Source organism: Ictalurus punctatus, chromosome 15 (assembly GCF_001660625.3).
Source record: "Ictalurus punctatus breed USDA103 chromosome 15, Coco_2.0, whole genome shotgun sequence".
NCBI classification, from domain to species: domain Eukaryota; kingdom Metazoa; phylum Chordata; class Actinopteri; order Siluriformes; family Ictaluridae; genus Ictalurus; species Ictalurus punctatus.
The window spans coordinates 20,798,442-20,810,750 of record NC_030430.2 but is presented as its reverse complement, the minus strand read 5'-3'; the positions used below and the strand labels follow the sequence as shown (position 1 = coordinate 20,810,750).

The following is a 12,309-nucleotide window of genomic DNA, read 5'->3' as shown; positions in this document are numbered from 1 at the left end:
AAGACTCACAGAGACCTTCCGTGAGGGAGAGATGCAGTGGTTAAGGCTCTGGGTTACTGATCGGAAGGTTGGGGGTTCAAGCCCCAGCACTGCTGAGCTGCCACTATTGGGCCCTTGAGCAAGGCCCTTAACCCTCTCTGCTCCTGGGGCGCTGTATCATGGCTGACCCTGCGCTCTGACCCCAGCTTCCTGACAGGCTGGGGTATGCGAAGAAAAGAATTTCACTGTGCTCTAATGTATATGTGACCAAGAAAGACTCATTATCATAAAAACAGCACTGTTGAAGGCTTGATTCTGATTGGCCAGAAGGTGTTAACGTATTTTCTATAACAGCACAACTCTGACAGTATCATCAGCTGCAAGGTTTATATTAATGCTCTTCTTCTAATACATTATTGTTTCTATAGTAACAGTTTACTCAAGGACTTGTATGGTAGACATTACACGTTTTAATTGACACATTTATTAAGCACTGTTGAAAGGAGTCTTTAGTGTCAGCACTTTTTAAAACCAAAACCAAAAATACTACGTTTTGTTTTTTTGACATGAGAAAATGTTCAAGATGTTCAAGGCTTTGGGGTTTCTGGTTAACATAAGCTGCTTTTTTTGTCAAAAAGAGAGAAAGATACTTGGTATAAAATAAGAGATAACAGGAACTAATTTGTTTTGTGGGCATTCCACAACATTACATGTAACTATAAATGATTCAAATGTATGATGTGGAATTCTTTAATTAATAACAAAAATGTCATCTTGGGTAAATTGCTGTGGTATAAGAGGAATAAAATGTGTTTTTATAGGAAAAATACAACTTTGGTGTGGAACAGTAACTCTGATGAATCACACCAACTTCTTGTTGATTATTTTCAACATGCTGTGTTATAGGAAATTGTGTTGTTTTTTTGTTTTTTTTCTTTACATATCTAATACCTACATTCTACAACAGGGAAGTAAATTTGTACATGAAATGTGAATAGACTAAATTGTTACAAATTCTCCTACAAGCCCCTCCCTCTTATTTTTATTGCCAGAGAACAGGCAAAAGAGCAAATTGCACTGAGCACTAAAGCACTTCTGAAGGCTGATCACAGAAATGTTAACATGTGCTGAAGAAAAAAAAAAAAAAAGAAAAAAAAACCCACATGGTTAATCTACAGCATCTTAGGAAACCACCTACACTGGGCCCCATCTCATTACCCTGCCCCTGACTGGTGCAACAGTAGTCAAAGAGAAAAGATGAAACATCACGTGGAGGAAAAGTGGAGGAAGGGCAGTGGTGGGTGGTGAAGATAATGAATGAAATAAGGATTAATGTAAGCTTAAAAATGTACATTTATCACATTTCATTTTCATTTTCCACAAGTAAGCAGTTACGAAATTAGTAGGCAGTTTGTGGCAAAATGGTAATCTGATTTCTATGAATATTCAACAGGAAAATAAAAAGGGGGGGGGGGTTATGGGGGTTGGGGGGGGTGTGTTTTTGCCTGGGGCTCTCACAGTCTCTACAATCATCTCTGAGTGGACAGGTTAATGCAAAAAATTGTCTATCACTTTTCCAAATACAGTCCATTATCTTCTGAGTCTGTACACTCGAAGGGAGTCTAGAATAGTAGTCTAAATAAGTATTCAATTTGACATACAGCTGCAGGCAGATAGATAAACCAAAAGAAACTGAAAGGAAAAATGAGAAAAATGAACAGAGAACCAAGCAGAAAGATACACACACACACACACACACACACACACACACACACACACACACACACCAGACACAGATGGAACAAGAGGAGGAAGAAAAACGCTGAGACTGAAACAGACATGGAAGGAAGGTAGGAAGATACACGGAATGAAAGAAAGAGACAGGTGGTGAGAGACAGACGCAGGTTTAACTGGACTGACTGACAGCCTGGCAGACTTACATGTTTGATGAAGAGCTGTGCCAGTCTCTCAGGCTCTTCCACACATTTCTCCAGCTCACCCATGAAATAACTGCTCAAAAGACAGAAGGGACAGAGAGGATCAGTCAGATGTGCACTGATACTTACATCTATACAAACCGAGCACAAAACTTTGCAATTGCAGAGCAAACACTAAACTAAATGACAGGAAGGGATATTAACTTCATAACTCCACTGAGGCTCAGCTATCTTTAGCATCAATTCTGGAAGAATGTGGATCATGTATACTGGATACTGTAGATATATATGTAAGAACTATTGCTATAATCATAAAAAGTGTCCTGTGCTCATACCAGCACTCATACTAACCCTAACCCTAACCCATAACAGTAATGAGATCTCAGAACTGAGTAAATTATTTGATGAAATGGGTTCTATTTGGGTTTCTAAAGATATATGAAGGGATATTATGGGTGTTAATAGTTGTTTATTAATAAATCTTGTTCATGGTTGATGAAAGGGGTTTATGTTGAAACAAGTGCAACTGTAAATTCACTTGTTAGATGATTCGTGATTCACTGATTCGTATTTTTTACGATTTGTTGCTAAAGTGATTCATTTAAGCGAGTCAATTGAGTCATTTATGTGAATTTGGAATCAATTGAGTGAATTTTTGATTGTTGGTGAGTTGATTGATTTGTTTATTATTGTTTAACTGAAAATGTTTACAAATTACTGATTTATATTTTGTTTTGAATGACATTTACATCTTAAGGAGTAATTTTACCATAGTTTATATGAGTTTACTTAATTTGGGATGTGATTTGCCATATTTTCTAGATTTTTGTAATTTATTTATTTTGTTTTCTTATTACTAGTAGTAATAGTTTTTTGTTGTTGTTGTTGTTGTTGTTGTTGTTGTTGTTGTTTTTAGCTTTCACATAATTCTGTCTGGTGCCAAATAAATACTTTAATCATTTTGGTTAAGAAAATTGACTATTGACTACATTTTATTGACTAAGGTGGATTATTTTTTATTTTTTATTTTATCAATGCAACATTTAGTATACATCCTATTATATTATTGTATAAGTTGTATCGATTGGAGGCACCCTGGTGCTAAAAGAACCATAATAATTAAGTGTAGACATAAAATAATTAAATGTATTGATATCTGTGACAGTAAGGGAATTTCTAGCTAAAAATTCAACATCTACTCTCTGGGATTCCAGGTAAGCTCCCATTGTGTTTATAGTGACAGTTTATGTCTGTTTTCAGTTAAAGTACCAGGTGAGTTACAGAGGCATTCCACAAGTATTGGTCAAAACAACAATTTGGAATGTCCTGGAAAAGAAAGAAAGCACTGGTGTACTGAGCAACAGACACCAAATGGGTCGGCCAAGGTAAACAACAACAACTGATGACAAACATTGTGAGAGCTGTGATGAAATACCCAAAAACAACAGCCAGTGACATCACCAACAACCTCCACAGAGCAGGAGTGAAGGTAACACAATCCACCAAGACTTTGAGAGCAGAAATATACCACAAGATGCAAAACACTCATTAGCAGTAAGAATCAGAAAGCCAGATTGGAATTCAAAAGAAATACTGAGATAAGCCACAAAAGTTCCGCAACCAAGATTAACCTCTACCAAAGTAATGGAAAGGCCAAAGTGTGGAGAAAGAAAAGATCTGCTCATGATCCAAAACACACAGGCTCATCTGTGAGACATGGTGGAGGCAGTGTCATGGCTTGGGCTGGCAGGACTGCTTCTGGAACAGACTCACTAATCTTTATTTATGATGGAACTCATGATGGTAGAAGCAGAATGAATTTCATAAGTTTTACAGGAACATTTTGTCTGCCAATTTGTAGAGAAATGTATCCATATTAATCAGGAGGAACTTTATCATGCTGCAAGACAATGATCCAAAACACGCTGCCAATTCACCAAAGAACTTTCTCAGGAGGAAAAAGTATAGGTTTTAAACTGACCAAGACAATCACCAGACCTTAACCCAATTGAGCAGCATTTCACCTCCTGAAGAGGAGACTGAAGGGAGAACCGAATATTGGAGGTTTCATGTTGACTCCTGTTGGTCTTGTAATGGTTTGTGATGATTAATAATGATACATTATTTTCATATTTTGATCCTAGATGGTTTGAATTGAGTTTAAAGTGTTTTGTGGTAGCGATCTTGTGGTAATATTCAGTGGTTTAATGAAGATTGATTTGAGATAATGGACCCTATATTTGCATGTCTGCCAACGAGAAAATGCTGCTATAGTGCATTTGTGGTTATTAAGGTAGAACTGTCAACAATTCCATATACAACAATACAAATAATGTAATTCTATACAGGACACATCCTGGACCTGTTACCACTCAAAAATGAGTGGACTCCATTGAGTGGAAACCATTTCCATGAGTGGAAACCATTTCGGTGATCAGATAATATTGGGAAAATGTTTGCTGGAAATCATTAATAGTAAAGTGCATGTAGGCACAGGACAAAAAGAAGCACTTACAAAACACACAACCAGGCAACGATACTCACTCTTTATGCCAGTCGTAGATCTGGTGTATGTTGCCAAACACTATTTTATCTTTACCCTTCATGTCTTCTGGTACGCCTTTAGTGTTTATAGTGGCCATGTAGCCCTGTAAGAGATTACACAGACACACCCTACACTGGTTATACAAAACACACATGTCCATATATATTGTACATAAATATACACGCAGTACACATTCAGTGAATGTTAAATATTGAGTGATATTATGCTTAATGCAAATACACAATAGTCACACTATACTATATTTATGAAGTTAAACACATAGGGCCATATTCAGAGTTGAGTTAAGTGCACGTAGTCATGATTTAATACCGAAGTTGTGCACAACAGTATCTAAACCTCAGACATAACATAACTACAGACTTAAGCACACATCAGAGCTTAAGCACTGGTGGAGTTTGAGTAAAACAGAGGTTTGTCTTAGTTACACAAAATACTAGACTTGAACTTAAGCTCAGTTTTCTTATGCAATTTCAGTGCCACTGATTGATCATTTGCATAATCTGAATGGTGAGCCCAGAAAATTGACTTAAAGAGGTGCGCAACCCACCTCTGAAAACACACTCATTTTCCTCTGTATCAAGAGTGGCATAACTTTTAATTCACCGGCTCTCGAATAGGGACCATAGAGAGGCCAAACATGGTTTTGAATTTTCAGTGCTCTTAACCTTAACAATGGCAAATATTGAATGGCAGCACATTATAAACAGTGTTCAGCTAACTCCTGTCATCCTTAAGCAAATATTTAGAAAAAAGGAACTTCAAATATTGTATGAGAACGGAATACTGTACCAGAACCCCTCCTGGTGCACTACTAATTGTTTTAAAATATATATTTAATGCTATTGTGAAACACAAATGAGTGTAAGGCTGTTCGGTATGCTTACAGGATAGAGGATAATTAATATAAGCATGTGCCATAATACAGCATATTAAGGTTTTGGCTTGTTATATATCCAACAGTGTTCGAAGACCTGTGAAAATGGTATAATTTTAAAAGTACATCAAGAACATGATTTAAAATCATGTAATACAATGGTTCCTTCATTCCCAGCTTCTGTTTGCAATTAGCCCTGGCCCCTGCCAGAGACACTCGTCTCTGCCCCTTTGCTTAAAAGCTAACTCATGTGACATACATAATTTCGGGAAAAAAACATGGGGGACGGCATGCACTATAATTATTTTATTTGCACTTTTTTCCTGTAGGATTTGGAATGCTGTCACTCACGTCTACTATGAGTCCTAGGTCAGCTACATACAGTTTCTCAGTCTCAATCAACTCTTCGAGGACATACCTGCAGAGAAAAGAAAGGGAGAAAGATGAGAAGTGTCTTCGTTTGCTGGATCTGAAAACAATTCTGCCACCAGTATGTTTCACCAAGTATTGATTCAGCATCACTTAATATCAGTTAAGCATGCCACACACAGTGCGACTAATGTATGAGGAAAGCTTAAACATAGTTAAGGGTTAAACAAAGTTAAAAACAAATTTGGAAATTTTCAAACCAAATTTCAACGTATGAAAGAGGCTGAATGTGAACTAAATCAAATTTGACTGGTCAGAAGATGTTAATTAATTTTCTATTACAGTAGCTCTGGCAGTAGTTCCATCTGTAATTCAAAGCATATGTTTTTATTAACCCTTTCTAGCAGTACACTGGCATAAGTTTGACGGAAGTTTGTTATAAGATTATTCAGGACACTGTTGGGTTTCTGTATGTAGAGTATCCTGACTGTGTTTAGCTGCTGGTGAACAGGGTGATGGGGAAAATTATAGCATTTAAACCTAGTAGGCTAGGTAAAAAAAAAAAAGAAAGAAAGAAATACTTCTGGAAAAACTGCTAATTCTTAAAGCCCTCTGTGTCTACTTTCATATGAGCCATTAATCACAATTGTGTGCTGAACACGGGCTCCCCGAGAATTCGTGGAATTCCATTTTTTCGGCCTCTGGTAAAATGAGCTTGTTGTTGTTTTCATAGTAACAAGGACTTGTATGGCATGCATTGCACAGAAACAGATTAGAAAAATATATGATTATTGATTTGAAGCTTCTTGGTAACGTGACAAACTTAAAAGAAAAAAAGCAATGCTGGTTTGGGAACTGTTTACAGCTGCTATAACATCCATCCATCCATCCATCCATCCATCCATCCATTTTCCATACCGCTTATCTTACACACGGTCATGGGGGAGGTTGGAGCCTATCCCAGGGAACTTGAGGCACAAGGTGGGAGACACCCTGGACAGGGCGCCAACCCATCACAGGGCACAATCGCTTACACATTCACACACTACAGACAATTTGGAAACACCAATCAGCCTACAATGCATGTCTTTGGACTGGAGGAGGAAACCTGGGAAAATTGCTATGGAATTGCTTTGGGATGTTGGATGTTGTGATGTTGGCCTCATTGATGTGTCTCTGTGTGTTACATTGTGACATCAGCTAACACAAGACAAACTGTTGTACACAATCCTGTTGTGATTGACCTAGTCTATACCTATTGTACTTTATATCTAATGTATGCCAATGCTGTATGCCATGTTGACAACTTATAAACAGATTCTGCTGGGTTTTTTTTTTTTAAAAAAACAGTTTTACAGTGTAATGTGAATTAAGGCATTTGATTTGTAAAAAAATAATTTCAAACCAACTAAGAGTTTACAGAAGCTACAGACATATTGAAACATCATGTGATAATAATACAGTGATAGGATACTTGGGTTACATGTTTATTACTTCATATGTACAGAGTTAAACATCTTCCCCTTAGCTTAACAGTAATGTCGAATCGATGTCATGTTCTAATTCTGGGTGGCACCATTACTATCTTTTTAGGGATCACAATATTTATGATTTCCTTTTTATGTTTTATTTAGATACCATATGAGCCATAATATAGAGAATATTTTATTTCTTTAATTGTGTTACGACTTTGTGTTTTGTTCTGCTACTATGCTGACTTCATTGATCAGTTGATGATGTAACTGATGACACTGAGACGGAGAAGTTCAGAGCAATATGATCTTTGACGGTGACTGTGCCACTTGGATAATAAAAACGTGTTGATTCTCGCTTGTTTAATTTAAGAACATATTTAATGTTTTAAAATTTGCACATAGTGCTGCGCATTTATGCACAGTTATGTTCAGGGAGCATTCTGGCTAATGAAGTTTTCTGTGTTTTAATGTTTTTAATTCACATGATTAAAAAAAATAGTAAAATAAATGTTGGCTGATCTTTAACTCTGACACATTACAAGCGCATGAGCTTATTTTAAGTAGATATGCATTTGCAATATGTAGCAATATAATTGCAATCTGGTATTTTGGTCCATATCATGTTTCCCTAAATATACGTTCAGTTAGTCCTGGCGTGTGGGTTTCTGTTTGGTTTTTCATTTTCTCCTCTTGTGTTACAATCTTTTGTGTTTAACATAATTTAATGCAAAACTTTTAACAACATACATCATATTCCTCCTCAAAAGATGCAGATGCTTCCCTGAATGCACAGTCCCTTGCATAATTATTCACACCAATAACATTTCCACATTTTTCAGTGTTACAAAATGGAATAGAAATTAACTTAAAAAATATCAAATAAAATACGATTATTATTTTTTTTAAAAATAATAATAAATAAAAAGTTAATTAAACAGAAAAACAGGCCTTTGGTTGCATATGTATTCAGCCCCTGGTTCAATCCTTTCGTAGAGTCATCTTTGTCTGCAATTACAGCTGCAAGTCATCTGCTATATGTCTCTATCATCCTTGCACAACTGCATCCTCATAGTTTTGCCAATTGGATTGAGGTCTAGGCTTTTGACTAGGCCATTCTACAACATTCAGGTTCTTGGTTTTGAACCACTTCACTGTAGCTTTTTCAGTATGCTTATGCTTGGTCGCTTCTTAGAAGGTTAAGCTCCATCCCATTCTCAAGTCTCACAGTTTTCTTCTAGGAATGCCCTGTATGTTTGGGTCCATCCCTTTTGCCCTCTTTCTACAATATGATACCACCATATTGTCACCAGTGTCAGGTAAGTTACTCAAAAAAAGTAATCCACTACAGATTGCTAATTACTACTTTAAAACTGTAATCTGATTACATTACTCATTACTGCATGTAAAAAGTAATCATAATACTAATTACTTTACTTTCAAGTTACTTTCAAACTTACAAAAATACACTACAAAGTGAAACTCGTAGTTCTTTCAGTAATTATATGTATACGTAAATGTATGATATAATCAGAAAAAGTTGGATTTATCATAAAACTTGCCTCAGGTTTTTGTAGGAATACCAGACCGATAAAATATAAAACTTTTAGAACTAGGCTAGTTTGGTGTCACTAGCCAAGGAGAAGCACAAGTAAGCTATCATTGTATAGGTTTAGCAGCTACAGTGCCATGCAGAGTACATTGTCTTTCCTTATGCTCTGATCATATCATGTCCACGTAAACTGTAACTCATATACATATTTACACACCTTGTTTTCCTGCTCAGCATCAGAGAATGTTACTGTTTCAGTTTCAACCCCTTTACTGGTTTAAAAATAAATAAATAAAAATCGGCATATATCCATTTTTCCTCACACTGAGAGCTGTCAGCCAATAAGACATGAGTATTTCCACGTATTTTCCTCTAAACCCTGTCTGATTGGTCTCGCCTCTGTTCACTAAAGATATAAAATTACAACACCGCCGTCTACTTTTACTGATGTTCAGTTACATAGTGACAAACCGCTCCAATTGCGAATTATTCAAGGATAAAAAAAAAATCTTTGGGCCTACAGCCCCCAGTACCCAGGCCAGGTTACACCCCTGGCAGCCGCGCAAAACGTGATTTATTTTTAAAAAATTGTTTTACTTAATATTGTTTTCTTAACAATAAATTTGAAACGCAAGAAACGCGATTTTATTGACATCAGTAACTGTAAAGAAATTACATACATTTAAAATGTAATGCGTTACATTACTACGTTATCAGAAAAAGTAATTAGATTACAGTAACGTGTTACACTCAACTCTGGCTTCCACCACCATGCTTCATGCGAGGATGGTGTTTTTAAGGTGATCAGCAATCACTTTTATGTTTTTATTTTTTGTATAGGTTCATGACAATTACTGCAAGTCCATCTTATTTCAAAGGTGTAACAATACAAATTGTGGAAGGGTTCAAGGTGTGTGAATATATATGCAAGACACTGTAAAATAACTCCAAATTCCCAACTGGGGGTCTAATAATGTTTAAGGTTATGTTCTATAGACTCTAGACATACATGCTTTTCTCTAATGCACTCCTCCGTTCCTCTTCACTGTCCACAGTGACTGATGATTGGCTGGAAGTGTCATCCATCAGCACAGAGCCATTGCCTTCTAGCTGCAGGTTACTGGGTTGGGGATTCTGTGGAGAAAAAAACTGATGATAGGTTTATGAAATATATTCAATACTTGGTGGAGAAAGAGCCGAGAAAGAGCAAAACTACTCTTGCTGTAATGGTGCAGGTTGTCTTGGTGACAGAAAAGGAACATTGAGACTGTGTTAGTGACAGTGACTGAATGATTAGAGGGATTAGCAAGCTTAGTCACTGCTACTACAATATCTTGCAGTTAGGATGTTGGTTGTACTCAGTGTGAAGTGGCTGGCCATTGTTCATGTTAATGATGAATAATGTGGAATTTGGTCCTGCCAGATTGTGTAATATGCTGTAGGAGAGGAAGTACAACAGTATGAAGTTCCTGTCTTTGTTGTTAATGCATATTTTGAAAGGTAAACTAAGGACAAAAGTGAGACAGCGTCATAAATCATACAATTTCCCTCAAAAAAAAAACAATGAGAAATTAGAACATGAGATATACATGTAATGGGAATATGATGAATAGCTTGGGAATATGACAGAATTGTTATTCAAGAAATAAATCTTGTGTTGAAATACAACAAAAAAGAAAATACAAACAGCTGCCTCTGTACTGGGTACAGAAAGGTCCTTAATCAGTTGCCAAACATTCAGTCAATCTGCAGCCCTTCCATTTTCTCAGTTTGTATCTTTCTCTCTTGATAAATATTCATGAAGGACCAATACATCAATCTAATGTCTCTTTCCAGAACAACACCACCACCACACAAGACCTAAACACCACATGTTCATTACTGTATCGCTTGGTAAACTCAGAGCCAGTCTTAGTTTCAGCGAGAGCTGATTGCGGCTTTGGAGTCGCATAGCTTAATATGAAACACACTGAGATTCCTGTCCTGATCCTGTGATCGAGAGCACAGTTCTTCTCTGCGTCTCCAGGGCTCCAGCTCACTGCATTCTCTCTCTGTATTCATTTCACAGAGCTTTACAGACTGAGACCTCTGTCTTTCACAGCCTCCTCTTTAATGCCATAAAGACAGCAGGGTGAAGCAGTCAAGTCGTATTCACTTCTCCTCTTTACTTGAGTCGCTCCAATGACCGCAGGGGTGTGAAAGAGGTGCAGATTAAATAGACTTGTTCAGATGTGGAAGTCATATGTTTACTCTTCAAAGAAAAGAAAAGGTATTTGAAATAAATCAAAACAGACCAACAGTCTCAAAGCATTTCTTCAGTGAGCAAAGTACAGAAACTTTTGGCATTAGGAAACTAGAATTGTGACTTTTATATTAGTTACAATTCCAGTTCCATATGAAACAGTTGTATGGTTTCGATGCTGATTGGTTATGCATACTGGCATCATACATTAAAAAAAGTCAAAGAAAGACAATTTGCTTAGTTGGTGCTATGCTTCCACCATCAAAATTCTGTGTTCCCAACCTGCACTAATGGTTACGTTTAATTTCTTAAAAACCACATGGAGTAAAAGTATTTCTCCAGTAAAAAATGCAGCCAATTTGTTAATCCACACACTTCAACCATGATGGATATAGCAATGGCATGGTTGCATGCTGCCATCTTTCCAGTCGTCACTGTGATGACTCCAGTTGTCTCTCCAGTTGGTGGAAAAATTAACTACAAGCAGAATCCCAAGATTGATTGGTTTCTACTGGGGCCAGTTCTTGTTTTTAAGGACCCGTTTACACAACGACATTTTCAACTAAAAACGGAAAACTTTTTATGCGGTTTGGCTGTTCATTTACACGGCAACGGCGTTTCGGGGCCTGAAAACGCAAACTTGAAAGTTTCAAAGTACAAGTTTTTGAAAACGATGCCGTTATCGTCTCCGCGTAAACGTACAAAAACGAGATTCTGTAAAAAGGATGACATCATGCGCACGCGTGTTACGTTTTCAATGGACTACAGGACTGTTTGTGCCGCTCAAGTTTGTGAGTTTATTGATGCTTCTCCAGCAAAGTGTAGATTTACTGCATCACTACTACGACCAGAGGAGACGCATTTGTTACATATGCCACATTATTAACCCATATCTACACCGACGAAGGGTATTCAATATCATATAATTAACTTTGTAACTGTCTGTTTTGGAGAATATCTGTATCCTTTTATTGCTAATAAAATATAGAAAGCAGACTGACTGCCAGTGTCTCACTATTTAGATTTTTTTCAGTATCTAAAAATGATTCAGCTTTGTTAACAGAATTCTGACCTGGAGCACAAGAAAAGCTAAATGATGGGGTTGAAGACAGAAAAATCTATTTCCACAATGAAAAATCCTTTATGCATATTTCATGTACAGTATCTCACAAAAGTGAGTACACCCCTCGCATTTTTGTAAATATTTGATTATATCTTTTCATGTGACAACACTGAAGAAATGACACTTTGCTACAATGTAAAGTAGTGAGTGTACAGCTTGTGTAACAGTGTAAATTTGCTGTCCAAATTGGGCCCA

At 36.8% G+C, this 12,309-nt stretch overlaps 1 protein-coding gene across 6 annotated transcripts in view; it reads right to left on the bottom strand.

Annotated features, from left to right (window-relative positions):
• arhgef25a (Rho guanine nucleotide exchange factor (GEF) 25a) overlaps positions 1-12,309 on the bottom strand; it is an 80,801-nt gene that overhangs the window by 18,317 nt on the left and 50,175 nt on the right. For all 6 annotated transcript variants that reach the window (XM_053686156.1, XM_053686158.1, XM_053686157.1 and 3 more), the window contains 4 exons: positions 9,759-9,883; positions 5,708-5,774; positions 4,461-4,564; positions 1,920-1,989 (listed from right to left, as the gene is read on the bottom strand). In XM_053686156.1, coding sequence (XP_053542131.1) covers positions 1,920-1,989; positions 4,461-4,564; positions 5,708-5,774; positions 9,759-9,883 — 366 coding nt within the window. The remainder of the gene's footprint in view (positions 1-1,919; positions 1,990-4,460; positions 4,565-5,707; positions 5,775-9,758; positions 9,884-12,309) is intronic.